General features: G+C 32.7%; 1 protein-coding gene across 2 annotated transcripts in view; it reads right to left on the reverse strand.

The window, feature by feature from the left end:
• Positions 1–26,216, reverse strand: part of RAD23B (RAD23 homolog B, nucleotide excision repair protein) — an 80,545-nt gene that overhangs the window by 15,567 nt on the left and 38,762 nt on the right. For both annotated transcript variants that reach the window (XM_031961352.1, XM_031961353.1), the window contains exons 3-5: positions 23,522–23,601; positions 19,648–19,922; positions 1,574–1,629 (exon numbers count right to left, since the gene is read on the reverse strand). In XM_031961352.1, coding sequence (XP_031817212.1) covers positions 1,574–1,629; positions 19,648–19,922; positions 23,522–23,601 — 411 coding nt within the window. The remainder of the gene's footprint in view (positions 1–1,573; positions 1,630–19,647; positions 19,923–23,521; positions 23,602–26,216) is intronic.

The raw sequence follows: 26,216 nt of genomic DNA on the forward strand, positions 1-26,216 counted from the left end.
AGTTCTCTTCTATTGCAATACTAATACTAATATTAATGTAAAGATTAAGACTGTTTTTTTGGGGAGGAGAATAGAGAAGGAAGTGTTAGTCCAGTGGCTCTGATGAAGCTGGTAAATGTGGAATGAGAAAGTAGAAGAATGCTAGTCAGCAAACACTGAGGTACAGATGTACCCAGTATGAGCCAAATTGTGTTAAACACGAAGGATAAAAAACAGGGTTCAAAAACATAGCCCCTGCTCATATTCTATAAAAGAAACAATATGCAAATAACTACGTTATCAACAACAGCAGCAGGCAACATTTATGTAGTACACACTATGTGCCATGTACCATCTTCAGAGATATATAATCATTACCCCATTTGTTCCCTACAACCTTTGAGAGTAGTGCTATTATTTTCCTTATTTTACATTTCAGGAAATTGAGATAAAAGCAGGCTATATAAATTGCGTAGGGTTACAATGCTAGAAGAATATGAGGCTGTTTGAACTCTAGTCTTCCTGATTAGGCTAGTACTTTAACCATTATGTAATCTCCCAGCCCATATGCATACAGTAAATGGAAGTAGTCACAGAAGCAACTGCAGAAAATGGGATTTGAATAGAGGCTGGAAGAAAAGCATGGCATGGCAGAAAAGTCATGAGGAAAAGCTTTTGGGAAAAAAAGTTTAGGGAACAACTAATCAAACAGCATTTATTCAAAAAACAGAAATTTCATGTTTGAGAAATAGCAAATAGGTCTGTACATCTGAAGCATATGATTGGAAACATCAGAAGTTCAATAGTCTAAATATGAGAGGATAAGAATCTGAACTAGAGTGGCAGATATCTGAGCAAAGGAAATGTATTGTAAAGATATCAACAAATAAACTTCGGGTAATGAGGAGTGTCTATTTTATTACCATGACTACCTTAGATAACTGTTCACTGTATAAATTTACTATTACATATGGCATGGCAAAAGACTTCTTTTTTGTACAAATTTTACCCCTTACAAAATAAATATTAAGCTCAAAAGTTCCAATAAGTTACCAAAATAGAATGACTTCTAGGCTGGTTTTCAGTTAAAGAAGCAGCATTTTTTTGGAACAATCTTGTGTACTTGGCAAAGAAGTTCAAAGATTCCCCTTTATTCACTTTATAATCTCTTATTCCCTCCAAGAACTATTCCTTGAATGTAAAAATAGGACTTTTCCCAGGCATTAGATTTTATGAAAAACCAGCATCTGATTTTTATTAACACCTTTTATTTTTATGTAATGCATTAGATTTTAGAAAGCAATCTAAACCACTCTTTTAAGCAACTCTTCTTGTCAAGAAAATGTGATACATAAACATCCTCATTTACAAACTGCATAATTTGGCATAAGATATGTTTTAAATAATGCATTCACAAAAAGTTTCCTTTACATGCTAAGGTTCTTTAGGAGGACAAGATTTAATTACAAAACTTTTATATTATTAAGGAAATAGGAACAATACTGTATTAATACTGACATATAAAAGACCTAAAAGAAGTTATCTATATTTTCCCATAATTAATAAAAACAGAGGAAAGCAAGCAAAAACTCACCAAGAGCACTTGTTGCATCTTCAAAAAGGTTTGACCGAGAAGAGTCACCAAGGGTGCTGTAACAAGAAATTTTATGCTTAAAAATGTATAAAACCGAAAGTAAATTTACAAAAGCTACATTTAAACACCGGTAAGAGAAAGTTCCAACTTAATTAAATGACAAATACTCTCTTTAGAAATAAAATTAATGAAGTATAAATTCTCCTACAAAGTAAAAATTTCTTTATGAACTTATAGAAAAGTTTCATTTGTCTCATCCCCTTTCTGGGAGTTTTTTTTTGAAGTCCTTCTAAGAAAGGCATGTTCAATCTAAAAAGCTATCATTCTTTCATATGATCTAAGAAATTATCAAATACTGTCTATGTATATAACAGGTATTTTTTAAATATTTGCTGAATTACTGAATTAGGTAAGGGCAAATGGATATGAGTCAAGTTTCCAAAAGGGATTTACAATATAGTTGGAAAAAGACAAAAAAAAAAACAAAAAAAACAACAAAAAAAAACTTTTTAAAAAGTTTACAAGATGAATTCTCCTCCCTCAACAAAATATAAATAGATGAGTATGCTTCCATTTGTCCATATGTATATAGGAGAACAACTTATAATAATTAAGGAAGCTATTCCATGGGATATGACCTATGAGATGAGCCTTGGATGAGAACAAGGAATCCTAACAGAGGTGGACATTTCAGGAGTGGGACACTGAGATGGAAAAGGCCAATTTGATTGGAACACTGTGTGTGAAAGGAAACAATATAAAAATAAAATTGGAAAGGTAGAGTGGAGTTGTAATGAGAAGGATGTTAAATGACTTGCATTTTTGTTCTAGAGGCAATAGGAAACCACTGAGGGTTCTTCTGCAAGAAAAGAAGGGGTAAGACTTCAGACTGAGTAAGATTACCTGGGCAGCTTTGTAGAGAATGAATTACAAAAGCTTCAGGCTAGAAGATGGAAGGCCAAATTTAGAGGCTAGTCCAACAATCCAGGTAAGAGGTGACAAAGGTCTGAAATAAGTTGGTGGATGTAGAAATGGAGAGGAGATTGAACAAGAGAGGTGTGGAGACAGAACTAGCAATTGATTGGATATGAGGGTGTCTCCAATCAAGATGGTGAAGTCAGACATATGAAGGGATGAATAGTGATACCCCTTAACAGAAATGGAGAATTACCAAAAAAAAGAAAAATTTAGGGAGAAAAGACAATGAATTGTTTTAGATGTGTTGGGTCTGAGATACCTGCAGAACCTATAGTTGGAAATGTACCAAAAGACAGCTGGTGATAAAGGATTAGAATTTCAAAAAGATATGGCTACTTATATTCTGAATTTTATGTCTTTTAGGGTTGTTTTCCTGCATCTTTTAATTAACTCATATTATTTAAGCAAGTTTTCCAAAGGTGTTCCAAATTCCTTATGTTTGTCATTTGTTATGACACGACAAAGCTCTAAGACATTCATGTTACAATTTGTTTAGTCACCCTTGCCATCAATGCTACACACCAGTCAATGCTACAATGGTACTTTGCATAACTGCTATATTTACTTTTTAAACAATCTCTTCTTACCCAGGCTGCACATTATATAAAACTAAGTGGTTCCCTCAAGTCAAAGTTTTTAAAACCTTTTCCCCATACAATGAAATCCATCTTTCTTTGTGTAAACTGCTTAACTAAGGTCATCTCCAGAAAAACCTTCTTCAGCACAGTGGCCCAATATATAGTATTCTATTTGATGCACTTATTTCCTTATTAGCAGTCAAATTTACTTATCGCACCTATTTAATACACATTTATGTTAAAGCATTGTGATGTTTCCTTGAATGTCAAGAAGATCTGTGGACAAATGCTTCTGCCACACACTAGCACAATGAATACAAACAAATCACTCAACTTTTCAATCCCCTAAGTAACCCTGGAAGACTAAGTTACAGATGAAATGACAATCTGCACAGGTGGAATTTCCATAGTAAGAGTTCTTTGTACACAATGAAATCCTAAGTTTGAAATAAATAAAATAAAATAAATTCTACATTATTAGAATAAAGTATAAGCCCCTTATAATTAGGACATAAATCAGAGCATAGTGTCTCTTCACGTCGCTGATTTTGACTTCATATATTGAGGAATCAAAGACAACTGTATAGGAATGGAATTCTCTTACAAACCAGTTATGTGTTTTTGTCCATTCACACTTCCTCTCCCCCAATTTATTTTCTCTGCTGACAGGTATGTATGTTTTTGAGGCCTATCATTCTTAAGGAGATCGAGTCCTATTTTCAACACGATGCTTTTTAAGTACCTTCAGTACCTCAGAATTCCAGCTTCTTTAGAATCTGAAATCAAGCCAGTGAATATAAAATCAAAATATTCTTTATCAAATTATGTTAAAATATTAGATTTACTAATATTAATGTTCAAGTCATTATAACAGATAAAAACACAATTCACTTAAGATGTTCATGCCAAATTTTTGAATATGTTTAACCAGAATTCAAAAAAGGGCCATATCAAAAATCTCATCGTCAATAAGAACTAGATAATTAAGCATCTGTTAAATCCTTGCACTAGGAAAATGATGATCGCAAAACACTCATATTCTGGACACAATGCCCTTATTAATGAATCAACTTTTTTGTCAAATTACTTAGTCACAATGAATTTACAGTTTGTTATATCCTCCAGATCTCTTATACGAGAACAATAGTATAGCCATGTCTTCTAACAGTACCTATGACTACAAAGTATACCTGAAGATTCTTCTTTAAATCCTGAATCTGGTATCCATGTGTATGATCACCTCATTAAATGTTTTACATGTTAACTTGTTAAGTATAATAATCTTTGTTTTCATCTAGGACACAGACAAAAATGTCCAACTACAGAGGGTCAAGGAAAAACCCATGGGAGCCTCCACTCAAAACACTCATCCAATCCAACATTTATTATTACTCTATTGATTCAACCAGGCTGAAATGCATCTAGATTAGAACTGCAGTTCTATAATTGTTCTATTATGTAATTCATGTCTCACTGCTTTGTTGAAAAGACTTATCACAGACTCAAATATCTTGTTAAAAATACTGATACATAGTTGTTATAAAAATATTTTACTGAGGCAATTGGGGTTAAGTGACTTGTCCAGGATCCCACAGCTAGGAAATGCTAAGTGTCTAAATCTAAAGCCACATTTGAATTCAGGTCCTTCTGACTTCAGGGCTGGTGCATTGTGCCACCTAGCTGCCCCAATACAAATTGTTTATAATGTTTCTCTGATCTCTAAGTCTTTCAATCATGTCAAAAAAAAAAAAGGAAAACAAATGTGTTACTCTTGATGAATCCACATTTGCCTTTTTGTAATGATTATTTTCATTTAATAAGGTTTTATAGAAATTGTCAAAAATGGAATGCCAAAGTCACTAGTACATAGTTTGAAATAAGAAAGGGAATGCAATAAACATTTCTTAAGCCCCTACCACATGCCAGGTATTGTGCTAAGGCCTTTACAAACATTATTTCAACAACTCTAAAAGATAACTTCCATTTCACACTAGAGAAAGGCAGACAAAGGTTAAGTGATTTAAGGGAGGATCTCATAGTTTAGTGAATATCCAAGGCTGGATTACCTTTCTCACAATTTTTAGTTAACTTACTGTTTTTCCCCTTGACTCCAATTCCATGAGCATCATGCCTCCCCCTGGATAAATTCATTATCTAAAACTTCATTTACCTAAAGACTAATCCAACTTTGATACTCAATTATCACCTTCTGCCCAAGGCTCACTTCACAGAACTTTCCAGCTCTCCCTTTACTTCCCTTAAGCTACTTTGCTTGGTTGAGGACTCTAGGATCATGAAGTCCTTAGCTGGACCCTGTCTTCTTGCTCCCTTTTCAGTTTATGTGTGTGCATACATACTGTCTTTCACGATCTTAACTCTCTTAACCTGAATATCAGGTGCTAATACTTCTGTTGCTGCTTTTGCCCAGGACAAACAGTTTAAGTAGCCCTGCCTACTAAGGAGGGTTTGGATAAAGGCCATAGCAGTACAGCTATGGTTTGTCCCTTTTCCCATTACTTATTCTTTCAATATTTGTTGAAGGGTCACTTTTCATTTGGGAAAGCCATTTCAGGTTTATGCATTTTAGGTCATATTCTGTACCACAATATATGTAACTGGAAATATTAAATAAAAACCAATGCTGTTACCACCAAGCTTTTTAAATTTTAATACTTTTATTAATATTACGATTACTGTGAATAAATGAAACTTCAACTTTTTAACCTGAAATTCAACAACAACTGGGCATGGCTATTTTTCCAGCAGTTCTCCCCTTAATGGTCCTTAGGCTACAGTCTTCTGTACTTCTAACTATGCACCTGACATACTACTCTGTGTGCCCTCTTCTAGGACTTTTCCTCCAGATGGAACACTTCTCCCTCTTCTGGGGTGTGCTCAAATGTCTCTTCTTCAGTATACTTAGATGATCCTAGATGGACTTAATGATACCTTATGTAAACACGTTCTGGAGAGCATTATTTTATATTGATATGTGTACCTTCTTTCCTCCCCTTCACCCCCCCTCTTTCTACACACTATTTACATGCATCTATATGTTTTTTTCCTTGATAATACATGCTTAAGGGCTTGAATATGGACAGAGCATACATATTTATAAATGAAATGAGGGGAAACAGGAGCAATTTTAACAGTGTAAATGACAATGATGTTTTGTTGCTGCCAACCTCAAGGACCACCGGAACTTTCCTTCTAACCTTTTATATGCATTGCTTCTTCCATTAGAAGTGTTAAAGAGAAAGGATGGCTTACTTATCTAAGTTGTATTCACACTGCTTAGCAAATTGTAAACAGTTGATACTTTTTTCATTCATTTGTAATACACTGGACATCTGACTCAAGAAACAAAAAGTCCTTTAAAAAGGTAGAAGTCCTTCTACCAGCATGCTATTATAACAGTCTAGATGTAAAGTAACAAGAACCTGTATTAGAATGGTGGCAGTGTCAGAAGGGGACACGTGAGAGATATTGTAAAAGTGAAATCAACAAGAGATTGGATATGAAGGAACTGGAGATATGAGGAATTCAAAATGACTCCTAATATAAGCCTGACAGCCTGGTGTCATACTCAATAGTAAAAGGGAAGGTGGCAATAGTTTAGGGAAAAAGATAATGAATTCTGTTTCAAACATACTGATTTTAAGTTGTCCACTAGACATCCAGTTTGAGATCTCTGAAAAATATTTGGAGATATAATACTGGAGGGTCAGCAAAGAGTTTAAGACAGTAAAGTTAGACGAGAATCAACAAAAAAGTTGGGAAATGACAAAATCACCAAGTAAAATTTTTTAAAAAGTAAAAAATAAAAAACAAAAAGAAAAGAAGGCCCAAGATAAAAAAAAAAAAAATCCCTGAGGAACATCTATGATAAGATGTGATATGGTGGAGGAACCAGTAAAAGAGAAAGAGAAGGAAGTAAGATAGGAGAACCACAAGAAAGTGGCTAAAGAAGAACATCAAAGTAGAGTGTGATCAATAGGATCAAAGTATGCAGAGAGATTAAAATAAATGAAGACCTGAGAAAAAGCCACTGGATTTGGCAACTAAATGATCATTAAGAGTAGTTTCAGTGGAAAAATAAGGTTAGAAGCCAGACTGTTATAAAAAGTTAAAGAGAGTGAAAAGAGAAAATGAAGGTACCTATTATAGAGTCTTGAGACACAGAATGGGGGGGAGGATAGGTTTTCTTTTTTGGGGGGAGGGGGGCGAGACAGGGGGAGAAGAGTTGGCAGAGGAAAATCAGTCATAACAGAGAGAATAAAAATAAATTTAAGAGTGGGGATGAGAAATTCTGGGAGATGACTATGAACCACTACATAGAATTCCCAATTCTTCTATATTTTTATCCGCCTGCATTTTTTATTTCCTTCACAGGCTAATTGTACACTATTTCAAAGTCCTACTCTTTTCATACAGCAAAATAACTGTTGGGACATGTATACATGTGAAGACCGCATATTTTAAAATCAGCTGGAGTCAGGAATTCAGGTTAGGAAAAAATCGTCAATCTTTATTCTCAGTGAAGAAAGATCGGAGGTGGAAGAGAATGGGCAATAGCAATGTGTGCAGCCGAGTCAAGAAGCTAACTAGACCAGCAGCCACAAGAGCATAGAACCCAGGCTCAATCTCTCCCAGCCTCTCTTCCCGTCTCTCTGCCTCCACCCACCAAAATCGTCATTTCCTATACAACACATCAGGACTTGCACAGAGAATGGGCGGGGCCATTCTTTATCCAAGCATGTATATTAATACAGTATAGTCCAATTACTATTTAGACTCAAGTGCTTGGACCTCAGTGCATCAACTCAAGCCTCAGCCCATTACATATACATATATTGTATTTAATTACCCTATACTTTAACATATTTATCATGTATTGGTGAATCTGCCCTCTGGGGGAAGGAGTGGGAGGAAGGAGGGAAAAAATTGGAACAAAAGGATTTGCAACTGTCAGTACTGAAAAATTACCTACACATATGTCTTGTAAATAAAAAGCTATTTAAAAAAAAAGTGATGAGAGAGCAAATATTGGAAGAGATTGGATGAAATGAACTGATTTCATCATGTAAAGCTGGATAAGAGGAGAGAGTAGCAAAAAGGTGATTGACAGAAGATGAGGAAGAGGGAGTTCAAAATAAATGAGGCAAAGTTCTTAGGTGACTGGGTTGAGGGGCAGTCATGGGAAGTATGAGAAAGGATATATTACCCAAAGATTCATGTAGCAAATAAATGCTACTTGTTGAGCAGTAAATTGTAGGGCTTAACACTTCTCTCTCAGGTTTTGGTCTTATGTACCCGAGTGCTTTATGTGCCTCTGTTAAAAGACAGCTATAAAAAACTTAAAGGCTAATGCTGAGTATTCTAAATCTCTTCTATAAAGTTTGAATCTTACATGAATGAAAACCTATACTATTTGGATAGAGAAAAGAAGGCAGTGACAGTGAGGAGTAAAAAAGGAGATTTTGATAAAGTTGTCTCACACTAGTCAATTACTCTTACTTCTTATTAAAAAAAAAAAAAAAAAAAAAAAAGCTTTTACTAACACCTGCTTCTGGTTCAAAGTAAATATACAGGGTGCAGTAAACAGTTTTCTTGTCTCAAAATATATTTAAGTATAAGATATTACTCAGCTACAAATTTGATTCCAAAATTAAATCATCAAGAACCATTTGCAATAAAGTATTCATTCTAGAAATGATTAGGAAATTCTAGAAATAATTAGGAGACTAAGATTTTGTTTCTTATTAAAGCTTTTATTACTGTCTTTCAGCTAGATCTATACCTGAGAAAATAAATACACATATCTACCTCCCCCTCTCCCATACCCATCAATCAGGCAACAGGGAATTTACAATTTATATACCTAAACATAAAATGTATGTAAAAACTCAAAAACAAGGGAAAATAAAGTATTTAGACACCAGCCACAATACAACATATCCCTATTTATTTAAGAGCTAACACCAAAATTACTATTTTATATGCAAAACTTGTTGAAATGGAATTATGTTGCTATAGTAAATAATAATAAAAAGTTAACTCTTAAAAAGCCAAGTCAAGAAAACTTTTTTTTTTTTTTTGCTAAGGCTAATTTAAATAATGTTAATACTTTTGGTCTTTTTAAATTAAAAAGAAATATAAAATGTTTAATTTAGAAAAGAGTAGGCAACATAAAATGTTATTAAATAAATACCCAAATTTATATCATCAGATAAATCAGAATAATGAAGATGAAAAGCAGATTTTTGAAGCCCTAATATAAATCAAGCATTGGACATGAAGCATTAGTTAATAGGAAATTAGAGAATGCTGTAGAAAGAGTTTGCTCTTCAAAGCAAAAATTACTGAGATAATAAATATTTTGCCTGTGTGCTGTAAGTGTATGTAAACACAACAAATATATTTAATAATATATTCCCAATCTGGCTGTAGTAACCATAAAATAATAAAGTTGTTAAGTTTGCTCAAAGTAGAAAGAAAATCTGATTTTCAATGTATAAATCAGATATCTTCTAAATTACCATATGTAAACTAAGTTAAACTTGAGATGAACGAGCTTTGTTAATTTTCTAGGAAGAAAATCTTGAGAAAATTCTCAAAGTACTTAATTTACTCTGTCTCCACCCAAGAATAAAAGGCTTCCTATCATTTTACCAGTTGTTTGGTAATATACAAGAAACATTTATCATAAAATAATCATCAACTTTAGCAAAATACCAATTCACAAAATCATAAACTATCAACACATTTTGGAGAAATAAATTTTATTGGTATTCAATTTAACAACTATTCAAAGACAAATGTTGAAATGCCTCATCAAAAGAACTAGCCTTGTTAACTTGACAAATGCAGCATCGGATTTCAAATTTAAAAAAATTAGGCTATATAGCTTCATTTATTCAGTGTCAGAGCAATAAAATGTTACACAAATTAATTTTCTAGATAATTAAAGCTCATTATATAAAGTATCAATTTAAAGAATTTAATCATTAAGATACAGTTTTAGACTTGTATCTTGTATTTCCCTAATTTAATTCTTAAATGGAGTATACCTAATCCTTTTTTTTTTTTTTTTTGACCTAGGATAATAATGATGCACACCAATTATTATACTGTACTGGGACTAGAGGAAGAATATCAACACAAAAATAAGGTCTGCAGGATAATTTATCTTTAAATTAAAAGGTAAATTTTTTTCCTTTATGTTCTTCTGCCTGCTTTTTATATTATGCTATACCTTGTTGTTACCTCTTGCTGTTAGCAATGTTCCTACCAAAAGGAGCTGATTTATAAGTAGGGTGATTAAAACTGTGTCCCAATTGAGCAAATAGGTTTTGAGTAAGAATATGAGGGATTTTCCAATAAATAAAAGGCATGAGCCTTACAACACCTATTTTGGCTGCTCAAAGGCCTCTTTTTTTCCTTTCTTTCTTTTTTTTTTTTGCTTACTGCCAGGTTCTTGGTGGTGTTCCGGATAGCTGAGGTTGCCGCATAGGCGGCCTCCGAATAAGTGAGTTATTACTGTATCCACATCAGCAAAGCAAAGTTAGTATGAACTGTTGGCCAGGATGTGGAAATATCCTCATTACATAGAAGTGGACATCATAATGGTATTCATTAAACTGAGATTCTGTGTGCCCATAAAGTCTGAAAGATAGCAAAGACAAATAAATAAATAAATAAAGACCATTCAGAGAAAACAGAAGAAGTGACCTATAATGAAAGCTCCCCCAAATGAAAATAATTCTATTACAATGGAAGATGCCAATTCTGAAAACACTTTAAAAGCATTTATATTTTAAATAAAAAAGGAAAATTAAAGAACAAACTAAAGTTAGAAATGTGAGACTCATTCCAGTATTGCCTAACAGGAAATGCAGCCATTTCAAAATAGAAAGGTAGTAAGTAAAAATAAATAAATAAAATGTCATCATGAAAAAAGTGATTCATTTAATTAGATTTAATTTAACTGAACAAATATTCATAGCATTGTTAAGAAACAAAGATAGAAATTTGGATAAGATAGGGTCTCTGCCCTACTGAAGTTCATTATTTCAATTAGGAAATAGTACCTAAACAAAAGTAACTATGATATAAACTAACAAGATTAAAGTTATAAAATAAAGTGTTGTATGATACATGTCAATGGAGCTTGGAAATATCATTAACCAGTGATGGGGGTGGGAGACTAGGGTAGGGATATCATTTAAAGTGGACTTAAAAATTTAAAGTGGAGAATCAAAAGACTGAGGAAACTAGGAAGGTAAACTAAAGAATGTGAATGAAGGCAGGAAAATTATGAGTACAAAGAGAAGATTGTAATATTAAATAGTTTTGCTGTAGTACACTACATATGGTGGGAAGCAAGATGAGTTAAGTCTGGAAAGGAGTATCACCAGACTGAGGGATGGAGTAAGAGAATAAGCATTTATATAAGTATTAAGTACTGATAATATGTATCAGTACCGTGCTTCTAAATAAACGCTTTACAAATACAGTCTCATTTGATTTCCCAAAACCCTGATTATGTGCTTAAATTGTCAAGGACTGTCAATGTTAAGCTAACGAAACAGAACTTTAAAAAGTTATGGATAGATTTTAACATAAGTAAATGACATAAGGAAGAATTGTCTCACAATGTTAAAGAATGGATTGGAGTATTTGTGGAAGCAGAAAAACTTTTTATGGAGCAAATACAATATTCCAGTTAGATGATAATTAAGGCCTGAACTAGGGTGGCTAAAGTGGGAATAAAAGAAATATGTGAGAGTGTGGAAACTGAATAAACTGACCTTTTGGAAATTGTGACTATGTGAGCTGTGTGAAAGTTAAATAACAAAAGTTTCTAAGGTGGGAGAAGACTAGTATCATACAAATTATGGGAGTCAGGAAGGAAAAAGCAAAACAAAACAAAACAAAAAATGATTTTGGGGAAAAATGAAGTAACAAGAGGTAAAGGAAAAGATGGTGTCTATTCGAGTCGAGTCAAGGGGCCTGTGATTGTTTTCAACTAGGGTGAATGGAGAATTCATGCACTTCCCTGCTCCTCAGTTTCAGCTTTAAAATGAGAGTTGGTCTAGATAAATTTTGAGGCCCTTTCAAATGACCTCATAGTATACTCAGTTTTAGATATGGAGAACTTGAGATGATTGTACATTATATAAGTACAGATGTTCTATAAGCAGGTGACTGGTTCTGGAGCTAAGAAGAAAGATTAAGGCAGGAAATATAATAGATTTGGGAATAATATAAATAGAAATCATAACTGAAACTGTTAATTTGTACATGCACTCAAAAAAAACATAATTTGTTGATGGTGTTTAAGTTTTGGTCTTTCCAAAAGACAGAAACTTAGTTCTCATAAAGATGACAACCACTGATCTTTTTTTAAAGACATTGTTAAATATATTATGTTCATACTTTACTAAAGTTGGGAACCTCTAATAATATCATTTAATGTATTTTTCCCCCCATATGACTGCCTTCTGTAAATCATATATAGAACAAATATGCTTACCCAGGTAGGGGGCAGGGGAGAAAATACTTCAAAATAAGGAAAAATCTTTGGACTGTGGATTCAAATATTAAATAGCCATATTTACATATGGCTATATTTGGCATAGCTATGAACTGACCCACACCATATTTTTAAAAATTCGAAAATATATGAAAAAAGTTATACAGCTGTTTTCATCCTCTGACCTACCCCCAAAAGTAAATAAAAAATTGAAAAGTCTTGTACATACCAAAATATATGAAACAGTAGTTTCTGTAGTAGCAAAAAAAGGACAAAAAAGTGGGTGTGCAAAAGTTAGTAAATAGATTAAAGAAAAATTGTGGTCTGTGAATGCTAGATTATTAGGGTAAACTAAGAGATGGCAAATGAGAAATTCAAAGAAAACAGATGCAGGAATGAAAAATTAAGCAAAACCAGAAATTATATATATATATACACACACACACACACACACACACACACACACACACACTACAACTTTGTAAATGAAAATATCACTAAAATAGTTGAACTTGGGTTCCTAGAGAAGTGTATATGAAGACAGAACTTTTAGGCTCTCTTTTGGGTAGGTGTTTTTCTCTGTCACAAAGGACGGTGGGGGACACATAAGGAAATGACTATTATGTGAAATAAAAGATATATTTTTGTGGCTGTTAAACAGGAAAAATAGTGAAGATGTCCCCCTTCCTTGAGTTTAAAAATCCACTGTAAAACTTTAATGAAGGGATGAAACGTCATAAATTTAGAGCTGGGAAAGAGTCTAGAGTTCATACAAGAGTCTACCTCCCTTATTTTACAGTTAAGGTAATCTGAGCTAGAAAGAGAGATGAAGTGGTTTGCTCAATGTAACACAGACACTAAGTGACAGAGATTAGATCTGATTCCAAGTTCTAACCCAGAGCCAGTACTCTTTCCAGGATAACATGCTATTAGAAGCATACAGTGTGGCAGAAGACAGCATGGCAAAACAGAGAAAACCCAAATGCTAAAATTTGATAAAACTTACTCTCCTTAGAACCACTAATTCTCCTCTTATCATGTTAATTAACCTTCAGGTTCAAGAACATAGACCCTATTTAACTGATGTGAAAGTTCAGCACTGTAAAAACAACTTAAAACATTAATATAAAACCATAACAACACAAAAAGTTCTTGAAACATATGATCTGGATACATAGTGATGATCACAAAAATACACAAGAAATTTAAGTCAGTATAACAAAAGCCAAGCTCTTAGTCTACTACATATTAGAAAAAAAAATTAACATTTAAAACCATAATATTTGGATTCCTCAAGGGAAAAAAAAAAAAAAACATATATATATATATATATATATATATATTTTAATTCAACCCACACATGAAAAAAATCACAACTAAAAGAAACCCAACAAATGATACTCCAAAACGAAGTTTCATTAGCACTGTGGAACCTTATTTTTATGAAGTTCATGAAATGTGAAATCTTAGCTACATTTAAAACAAAACAGAACATTAAATGTGCCATGTTGTTCTAAGCCTTATTGATACCCTGTGACATTTACTTCCTTAAATCAAAGCTCTTTATAGAGGAACCCGTATAGAAAAATCAAATTCTTTATGTTATGACCAAAAAGTGATAGCTTGAGAACTGGAAGTTACTTTACAGACCATCTAGTACAACCCTACTCCCAACACTATACCTGTCATTACACATATAAGAAAAGTAATATAAGGAGGTAAAATGACTTCTCTCAGGGCCCATGGATAGTAAAAAATGGAATCCAAAAATGTGGACTCAGTATACTTTTTATTACATCAAGCCTCCTCCCATAATTAAAATAAAAAATAATTAAATTAATGTTTGCTGATTTAATTTTTACTAATTACATTTGCCCCCCAATTAGAGCATGTTTTCAAATTGTTTTAAGTGCCATGCTCCTGTTTTGTGGTTCAAATGAATACAATATGGGATAATAGTGGTTAGTTGACCTCATATTTTGAAGATCTCCAATAAGGAAAAACTCATTCAATTCACCAGTAGAAAATTCTTGCTATTATTAAGAATTTTTCCCTGATGATGTCTAACCTTCTTTGCTTCAAATTCCAACCTTTGTTCTTAGCTCTAATTCCTCTTCAAATATTATCTTTTCTGGTTACTTAAATGAATCTACACACAGACCAGCTTCTAGTCTTCAAATAGCATATTTTAATATATATAATATATAATATATATTCAAATAGCATAGTCTCCACATCATTTCAGCTGCTCTTACAGATAGGCTCCTATTTACCTAAGAATATACTATGTCCACTACTGAACACCGCAATCTAGATGGAACCTGAACATAGATGAAATTCTCTTTCCATTTGGACACAACTCTCTTAATGCATTCCAATATTCTTTTCTGCTATCACACTGCTTATTCTTATTTAGTTTGAACTTATATTTTTGTATAACTGCTGTCTAGCCATGGTTTTTCCATTCTTCATTGGTTAATTTGAGAAATCAACATATGTATGTTTTTCCCAATTAAATTTCACTTATTTATAACTACTGTTGTAGATTGCTAAAATGTTTCTTTGTCATTTGAAAATTCAACAACTTGCCATCTACTCATTCAAGTCACTGATTAAAAATGTTCAAGCATAAAATCAAGGGAATTTCTAGAATTCTCAGGACTAAAAGCCTGCCTTCTAGTAGAAATCTGACCATTAACAACAACTGAGTCTAGTCATTCACTCTGTACTTCCTACAACTTATTCATAAACATAGCATGAAAAGACATTATAAAATTTAAAAGTTAGACATTTGTATATGTTGTGAGATATGATGCTAACACATTACCATTAAGAAATAAACTGTTAATTTTTATTTCTACAAGTGTGATGAATTTACATGAAAGTTCTTGCTTGGTGACCCTTGTAATTAATAGCATTCACTTTTAATATAGGCTGGAATGAAAAGAACAATCTGTGGTCATGGAAAATAATTTTCTGCACATAAAAACTTTTAAAAAATGAAATCATTTCCATGCCCACCTTTGCATTTCAACTTAATAATCCATCTGTTACTGCATCTCTTTTTTTCCTCAAGTAGTCATGATCTAGCTATCTATGACACCGTAGGTTCACTGCTGTGGAAATAAGTGAAAAACAGAGGATCATGAGAATTTTGTGGTGCAAACAGGTGCTAATGGACTTGTACCTAATTCTATTATCACTGTTAATAAAGAACAAAAGAATAGAATAGGTTAAAAAAAGTAATCAACTGGGCTGTTTTAAAATTCCTTTTTGGATTTCAGTTAAATTCCTAAATTATTCAATTTGGAATCATATAAAACTTGTTCAAGAGTACAAATAACAAAATTTTGATAATAAGGAAGAGAATATGATTTTCTTAATGTACTGCCACATCCTTCAATCAGTTACAGCCACCAGGAAATAAAGTGAGAACCCAGGAACCCAGTCAGAGAGATTTGATTGCAGATGGGTATATGCAATGAAAATCCAAACTAATTATCTCAGGTTTCAACACTTAAGGCCATCATTAGAATGATTAAAGTGTTCCATTAATTTGTCAAGAGTCATTTACTTATTTTTCCATTCAACAAATCAATAAGAAATTTATTGATATTAAATAATGAAATCAGGAAAAAAAACACAACAAAATTTTCTGAAGATATTTAAAATCTTGGCCTAAGAAGTGTATGTATTTTTAATAGTACTCTTACTTTCCACCTAAATAATTGTCTTTCTACTACATTCAGATTTCCACTTCTTTTATTCTTTCCTTCCTTATTTCCTGGCTTCTTATGCTTGAAATCAAAACCATCCAACATTTTTCTGTACCAAAAACAAATTTAAAGTTAAAGAGGTTGCTGGTCATTATCTTTACAATAACCTGTCTCCATTCTCTAAAAGGGTAATTTTCTCCCTCCAATATTCCCAATATTCACAAAGATAATTAACTAACTTGTCCCGTTTTTGCGACTCCTCTCTGCAAACAGCTCTCATAAACATTTACAAGTATCTCATGGACACTTCAAGAATCTTAATTTATGCTAAGGGGACTACAAAATGTGAAGAGATCAGTAAAACGCAGAGTAGTCCATGATGATGAGCAAAGAAGAAAAAGTAGAAAAACCTGACAAAATAATATAAGTCATAGATGGATGATCACCTTAGCTGTACTTCAAGGGCAGATAATAATTAATACAAAGGAGAGAACAGATTTCAGGAATGGGGTGGGTGGGGAAGGGGAAGGAGAATTATCTATGAAAACACATGGAAGTGAAGTTAATTCAGAGAATAATGCTTTCAGTTCTGTTTGATGGGGAAAATCTATGGAAAATAATGTCTTAAAGAGGTAGACGTGGAAACCAAAAAGAGAGAAAGCAAAGGAGCTGGTATTTTATCCTAGAAGCAATTAAGTGTTACTGAAGTTAAAGTTATTTTTGAGTGGCTCCCTACAGTTTCAAGGATAAAATTCTTAGCTTAACATTTACTATTTTCTAAAATCAGGTTTTACTTATATAAACTTTACATAAGCATGAAAAGTTGGACAATCTATGGACCACAATTCATACACCTAATGCAGGTCTTTAAATACTGTATCTTCTATGGTCTTTCCTTGCCACCAAGTGTTCAAAGAACTTAAGAAATCTGAAATTTTACTGGTGTGCATCATAAGCTTCTATCCATCATGATTATGAAATCACGTTCTCTGAGTTACCATGATTGAGGATTTCATCACAAGATAACCAATATTCCACTTACATAGCCTTAGAGAACTCATGACATCCTAAATGAATTAATATTAATAAGGTGAAAAAATCAAAAGCGTAACTTTAGTGGAGAATAACTATAATAAAATAATGTAAAATATAATTTTTGTTAAAAAGACTATTGGTGAGTGGGTAAAAATTTATGTTGTTCTTTCCCTTCTCCACTTAACCCAAGCCTCCTAAACATCTGTAGGCTTAATGAATTCAGTACTCTGAATTTTCTCTATATTGATACTTCCAAATTAATCATTTCATCTTAACTCTAGATCTATACATTCAGCTGTCTACTGCCTGGTCCCATTGGAAGTATGAAATATTTCATATTTAAAACTTCATATTGAACATCTCTTTCTAAATAGTATTACTCAAATTAATTAGATCTCAGTTTAAAAAATCCTTAAATCAGTCTCTTAGACCTTATATCAATTCATTCTTTATATTGTTGCCAGATTAAAACTAAACTTTAAGATTTTTTACTTCACTCCTCACCTCAAAAAGGTCTTGTTTGTCTATTATGTAACATCATCCCAAGTCCAAATTCTAAAATCATCCATCTCTAGTCAAATCAAATCAATCTTCTAAGAGTTTTATAATCTCGAATGAAACATTCTAGCCTTAGTTTTCTCACAAAGAATGAAAATAACACTTCAAATCACATTTATTTTAAAAAAGCAATGTGGAAGACACAGTAGTACACACCACAAAGTGATGCTAATGATCAAAGGAGGCAATAGATATCAAAATGTATTTATATAAGTAAAGTTTCTACATAAACAGAAGCATTAATAATTCATTACAGCATGTGAAAGTTTTCTAAGTTTCAAATTTTCTACATCTTTTGAAATCTTAGTCAAAAAACAATAATGACACTAATATCTCATAAATTTCTATTTTTAATCCTGTGTAAGTGATGTTAGCAATGACATGAAATGAACAGCAAACAAAAGTCTTCTTAATAGTCCTTCATTTAATATTCTCTATTTTAAAGTGGAAATACATCAAATAACACATTTTATGTAAACCATTGGGTAAAACAAATGTATGATCAAAGGGTACTAATACTACTTGATTTAGATGTAATGACAACTATAGATCATTTTAAATGTGATGTCTCCATAATATTTTTAGAAATCATTTTAGGGGAGTGAAGAACCAACTACCAATATATGAATTTTTTTTTTTGATTTGTTATACAAAAAACAAAATAAACTCAATATTCCTCAATCTTCTGGTGGTTGTAAGAGGGATTTGAACACAAATGTTTCTTCTGAAAATGTCCTCAACAATTTTTACAAGTCTTCACATCCTTCCACCTTGCAGAATGCCAAACCCAATAGTTAACTGTACGTGCATAAATTCACAGAAACCTGCTGGTTTTCAATTATAATGACTCATGAAAAAGGAATATAGAAGATCAAATTTAAAAGGGACAGACCAGGCCAAAGGATGAATGGTTCTAAATTTTTATATTCTTTGCAGTTTACAAAATTCTTTAATTCATACATCTTGTTTGATCTGTCAAAAAATACTGTGATAGGCTGTATCAATTATGAGAAATTTAGAATATATCTACGATTTTTAGATAAGTTTAAAGGCACTTCTTGCAAGAGTTTACTCACATGACTTTTTGAGGTTAAATGACTTATAGAATAACATAACTATGAAGGCTTGGAGATGAGGTTTTAATACAAATATTTCTGGTGCCAATTGTAGTGCTTTATTATGCCATGATACCTAAAAGTTTTAGTTTACTATTATTTCTATTTTATAATTTAGAAAGGAGGTCCCGGCTTCAAGGTCACACAGTCCAAAACTTGATGATGGCATTTAAAATAATATAATTTGCACAGTATATACTGAGGTATTTGGGCCTCATATCCAAGTGCAAATTCGCAATGACGTGTTTGGCTCTAAAATCCAAAAATTGTATCTTGAATCTTTTCTACTCTATCATTAATAGATATCCTGAGATTCTGCTATAAAATTAAATGCTCTTAGTTCTGATGAAGATTTAATAAAAACAGAGGATATATTACTGATACAGATCCTGTCTTGCTATTATATTTCTATTTAAATTCTACTTAGTGAATCTTCAAAAGCTCTTGTAAAGTAATTAATGTTATCAAATTAATGTTATCAAAACTGAAATTAGATGTCAAAACAAGCTTCCTCGTTTGGAAGAGTTCTGATATATAATTTCCCAGAGGATGATCATACCTGTCAGATGACGTTGGACTAATACCAACAGGAGCTTCTACTGGTTTCTCTGCAGGTTTCTCTTCCTTAGGAGTACTAGTAGGTATAGGTTCACAAGCTGCTGCAGCTGGTGTTGGAGTGACAGATGTAGGTGTAGGTGTGGGAGCCAAGGCAGGGGAAGGAGTTGGGGCTTGAGCCACAGATGCTGCTGAAGATGAACTAACTGTAGTAGTGGTAGCAGGATTTGATTGTTGAGTTGTAGCTGGTGATGGTGTTGACGTAGCTGCTGCTTTGGGCTAAATGGATAAAAACAAAAATCAAATCTTAAGGGAAAAATCCTATGCTATTTTCTCCACTACTTATATGTTTATATTAAAGTTTTGTCCATTGCTATAAGAATCACCGCTTTACTTAGAAAGCATCACACAATAAAACAGTTTTAAACTTAACATTTGTTTTAGTCCTCCAACAAACATTACTGAGAAATAATCTAATGTATTATTGGACAAAAATGCAATTTAACTTCTACCCTTCTAGAATCCCACTAAAAGACCACTCAATTTTGAACAATGAAAACACGCAAACTTATTGTTTAGATGAACTCTCAAATATTCTGCTTATTTCACTCAAGATCGATTATTATACAAAAAGAATACTTATGTGAATTGTATATACCTTTACTAATACTGATCTGCATTAAATTCTCCATGTCTATATAGTCTTCTGCTTCAGTGAGATTTTCTTTTTTAAAAACCATTTAATTCTGATAGGTTACCAAATTAAAACAAAATAAAGTTAAACCACTGCTGTAAATTGTTTAGTATATGCTTCTAAAAACGAAACCTACATTTGCCAAAATTTGAAATTTTTAAGATGATATCAAACAAGAGTTTCTAGAAGAAAAAAATTAATCTGACCTGCCGTGACCTATGATTTAAATAAAATCATATGTACCCAACCCATGGACAAGGATTAAGCTTTCATATCGAGCATTTCATTAGAATAGGTATAAGAAATAGGAATGAGGTAATAGGCTTAACCTACCAGATGTCATTAAATATAAATTTATAGTTGGTTTGTAAAAATTAAAGTCTCAAATAATCATTATAAAGCAGAATTGTTCCTCAATTAATTAACATTTTTCTGAAGTGGAAATCAGAAGGTATCAGGAAACAGGACAAAAATACAAAACAATCACAAAGTTCTGCCTTTCAATAAGGACCAAGAATATACATGGCTCTCAAGAACCGAAGGTAACTAAGGTCAAAGAATCACAAACATCTTTTGTTTCAAGTAAGGTATCAATTGAAGAAAAAAGTAGCTTTAAGTCTTTTCTATTCCAGTTCATAGACAATGGGTTAACTAATTTGTACTCTCAGATTCAACTATTGGAAATTTATGGGAAAAATATTTGTATGAAAATCCATTTCCTACCTCTATGCCTTTGCATGGATTGTCTTCCATGCTTGGAAGGCTTTCTCTCTTCAACCCCCTCTCATCAAACAATCAGTTAAGCATTCTCCAAAGCATAACTTAGGTATTTGTTCCCTTAGAAAGACTTTATCAATCAGTATATGCCGTCTGTCTCCTCATCTCCCGGTTTCCCCAAAAATCCTTTGGATTTATTCTGCATGTATTTTGTACAGATTTAATTACATACATATTATGGCCCACTCTTAAGCAAAACAGGACTAAGTTTAGAATAGGCACTATTGTCTTTATATAGCTAGCACAGACTGATTTCAGGTGCCCAAATGCTTATTACTAAAGTGACCTTCTTCACCAAAATAGATAACTGTCCAATTATCCAACACAGTTAACTATGCACAAAGTAAAATCTTGACTACATCTAGAGTTCTTCTACAAAGTTAATTATTTTGAATAGTTGTGCTTTCTTTGAAGCACCACAGACATGCTGCATAGACATCTTCCTAAAATTCAATTCATAATAAATGTGTTCCTGAACAGAATAAAAATAAATTAATAATTTTCTGATACTCAAATTAATGTTGTGCATATTAATTATACTTTATAATACAAAATAGTTTGCTTCTACATTAAATTTACATCTAGACATTGAACTGATTTTCTATGAAAAACCATAGGATCATAGACTTCTAGAAGGAAGGTTGTCTCAGACCACAGATAGATCTAAAACTAAATAACCTTAGTGGCATCCAGTATAATCCCCTCATTTTATAGATGTGAAACTTACATGTACCAAAGACTTCTATGTCACCCAAAGTCACAGTGGTAGAATAGGATACTCACCTGTACTCACTCTAAATCTAAAAGCACAGCTTTTTTTTCTAAGTATTTTGCTCAGTCCAGCCCTGGAATGAGAAACACCTGGAGGATTTTCAAGTGCTGCCTATGACATATGCTGGATGTGTGACCACAGGCAAGTTACTTTATTTTTTAATGTTTTAAGCCTATGAATTAGAGATGAGCTAGCAACCTGCATGAGTGAAGGTAGAATTCCTCTTTAAAATACAAGTCCCATACCTTCCAGAGCTGAATCTCTTTTCTGAGGCTGGAGCTTCAACTCTAAAGTTCTCTGCTGCTATCAACTCCTTTCTTTTCCAATTATTTGTTTTGAAAACCATATGACTAACTTTTATATACATGCATATTAACTAAAAATAAAAAAGTATCTTCTCTCTTAATTGCAAACCAAGTTTTAATGAATAGTTTTGGTTGAAGGCATCATGAATATGAAGTCGTAGATACTTGAATTCCAGACAAATGAGGTATTATTGTAATACAATACAAAGCGAGAGGGAAAAACCCAACATCAAATCCTATCAAATTATAATGCTATGACAGAGACTGTCTTATTTAAATTTTATACCTCAAAGTGTTCTAAGCACAGCACTATGCATTTAGTTGGCCTTTAAATTTTTTTGGCAATGAATAGGTCCATTTCTATTTTTACACATTATGAAGTTAGGACATGTCTACCTATTATTCCCACCTAAGGAGTCTGTCATGCAATATACTCTCTTTTCTTAAAACTTAACAGTAATTATTGGGCACGTATACGAAACACAAGATCAATTTGTTAATATAGTACCGACTGACTGGATCTATAATTGGAAATGTTACACTGCACTCAAAATTCATGTTGCTTTCTAGAACAAGTATTCAATGACAAATTTTACAGCTTAAGTTTTACGATATATTCTGCAAAACAATTTTACATTTAAGCTCATTTCCTTTCCCTTATACCATCACATTTCTTTTGCCCCAGGACCTCCATCAACCTTTTTTTAAAATTTTCTTAAAGTGTTTATCAGTACTTTGGAGAACCATTTTCTAAGAATAAAGTGTATAAAAAGTACTTCCACTCAAACCCCATCTTTATGTCATTCCTGAAAAAGGAGAGATGTTGGAGACCCTGTTTTGTGTAAAGTTTTTTTTTAAAAAGACTAATTTCTCCTTAAAATTCATTCTACTGAATCATAAATAACTTTCTTGTTTAAAGCTTAAAACATTCTACTTATTAATTTTTTTGTCTATTATCTATTCTTAGTTCCCACATCTAATGTAATTTGTTTTGTCTTCAAATTAGTGAGACAAATAATATTTAAGCCGGATTTTTTAATTGGTCTGCTAATTTCAAAAATAAAGAACATCTGCCCCCATTTTATTAAGCTTACCCTTTTTTCATGGCTATACAGCAAATTCCTCTACTTCAGCAAAATCCATGACCTCAGAAGACTTGCCAAGGCAGTACACTAACTGTAAATATGTAAAATCATTAACTGTATTATTACTCTGTTGTTAACTGTTATAGTCTGTGACATATTTATGTCTTTATTGTCTTCACTTATACTGAATAATTTAATACACATGCGTGGCATACTCACACACAAAATAAGAGGTCAAAACTTACTTTTGTCACCATAACCACCACAAAGTTCTTCTCATCAATTTTGTATTCTTTGAGAGCAGTATCATCGTTGAGGATTTTGCCTAGTGGATTAAAAGAAATTCGCTGAAGTAAATTTTTTACCTTAGAGACTTATCTTAAATGCTGATTAAGCAGATTAGCCCAAACGATTAAAGAGGCATATATAATGAAAGCACAACTACTAAAAAAGTCTTTAAAAATTCCCCTATGTGAATGAAAACCCAACAGCCTCAAACATTTAAATTTAGGGCTAGATTGGGGTGGAAAACTCAGAAGGAATTCAAACAGTACCCAACACCATATTTAAGATAGTTTATCCTGAAGGGATGGGCCTTACTTCCACTGCCTCTGAGTCAGCAAGTTATTTATTCTCCAAATAAGCAAAACGGAACTGCACTTCATTACATGCCATAATCTAGTCTGGTCAGCTATTATATCATAACAAAACAAAACTAGAATATGTTATTTAGTTAAAACATCTCATTTTTAATTTTATGAAATCCAAATAAGGTAAATGACTAAGTGGAAGAATTGGGATCAAAGTTCAAAGAGAAACTAGCTGCCATATTCCATCCACAAAGTAAAGTTTTTACAAATATCTCATCTGATCTGAGGTTGGTGCCAAGATGATTTCCATTTTACAGTAGGGGAAATGGAAAAAAACAACATTCAAGTGATTTGCCCAGGGTCATAAAGCATCTAAGATTTTGAGGCTGGAGTTTGAATTCTGATCTTCCAGACTCAAGGCTCAAACAACTGTATCCCCTGCTGCCCCCAAAATTGTCCCTTAATCAAAGCTTCATGTTTCTATACTAGAGTTCAATTTCTTCAATCCTAGACTAACAAAACAGACACAGAAGCAACTACTTAATAATTTCTCACTTCTTATGTGAATTGTAGCATACAAAGGGGGAAAACTGTCCCACAAACTCTTCTTTCAGATAGACAGATGAAAGTATAAGAATGAATAGAGGATGCATACATTAACAAAGACCCACAACCTCCAGAGAATTTATGCAGAATTTACAAGAATGCCATGTAGATCAGTGACAAACATTGGCATGATCAAGCTGCCCTTTTTTGCTTCTGCACTACCTCTAAGCTGCAATCCCAAATTCAAATGGCTCATCAAACACTGCTAAACAAAAAATATTCTTGGCTAAATCAAAACTAAAGATTATTTTTACCCTGAATACACTGAAGATGATTGGAAACAAAGTGGCCAGGCTTATTAGAGTCAATCTTCCCCACTTCCTACGAAACCCATTCTGACTTTAATTTTAAAATAAACCAGATTCTTTGTTTTTCATCGATATTCTAATGCAATTTCTCTAAGCAATACAAAGACTAAAATAATTACTATGTTAGGACAAATTAGTTTGGCTTTCTTCACATAACTGTATCTTTAAAATTTGTTGCCCACATCCTAAATGTAGGTTCTTGACTTATACGCTGAATACCTTAAAAAAACAATGAATGATCAATGCTCCTAAGAAGTCCAGTTCTGAACTAACCCAAATGCTTTTTTCACATGGACAACTATTATTTTAAACAAATTTTAACAGGGAGGAGAAAATTTGAATGAAAAATGCTAACTGCAAAGTTGTACACAGCTACAGCAAGACTGTATGGTGATCACCTATGACAGACTTATCTCTTCTGCAATTCAGTCATCCAAGCGATTCCAGTAACTTTGGATGGAAAATGCCATCCGAATCCAGAGAACTAAGAAGATCAAAGCATATACTACTGCCATCTTTTTTTCCCCTTTCTCATGGTTTCTTTTCATTTGTTCTGACTTTTCTTTCCCAACATGATTCATACAGAAATTCATACAAAAATGAATGTACAGCTGCCATCAGATTGCTTATTAGCATGAGGAAAGGGGAGACAAAAGAGAAAAAAAGAGATTTGGAACTCAAAATATTATAAAAATTAAAGTTGAAAACAATCTTTACATGCATTGGAAAAATACACTATTAAAATAAGAATATTTCTTTTTTTTCGCTGAGGCAACTGGGAGTTGAGTGACTTGTTCCGGGTTACACAGCTAAGAAGTATTAAGTGTCTGAGGTCAGATTTAAACTCAGATCCTACTGACTTAAGGGCTTGTCCTCTACCCACTGCACTGCCAAGCTGTCCCCATATAAAAATCTTTTAAAATAAAAAATTGAAAATGGAAAAAAAAAATGTGCCCAATGCAATACCCAAAAGTAATTTGGATAAAGATTCCTTTTCTTCTCATCTACTCAAAAGTTAATCTTCCTGATATAAAAAGGTAAGCTAAAAACAAACCATGTCACACTTGCTAAGGAAAAATGGCAGATGAATCTTTTCAAGTAAAAGATTTCTCCCCAAGCCTTTAATGGCATATAGTAAAAGAATTAAATGGAATCGCTTTTCTTATTCTTCTATTGCCCCAATTATTGACTATTTCTCTAGTCTAGTAGTATGACCCTGTATTTCTAAGGTACAACAAATGACATTAGGAAGAAGAGAAACTTCATTTTGCATATAATCACAAAAAAGGAAGGAAAGGTTTTCAGAAATCATTTAGTCCAACCTATATCTAAATAAGAATCTCTTATTATAAAATAACAATGAAGTGAGATATAAAAAAGGGGTATTTTACATAAAGAAGAAAGGACTAAAAGATGGGGAAGAGAATGTAATCATT

The sequence above is a fragment of the Sarcophilus harrisii genome, chromosome 1 (genome assembly GCF_902635505.1).
Source record: "Sarcophilus harrisii chromosome 1, mSarHar1.11, whole genome shotgun sequence".
Taxonomy (NCBI): Eukaryota; Metazoa; Chordata; class Mammalia; order Dasyuromorphia; family Dasyuridae; genus Sarcophilus; species Sarcophilus harrisii.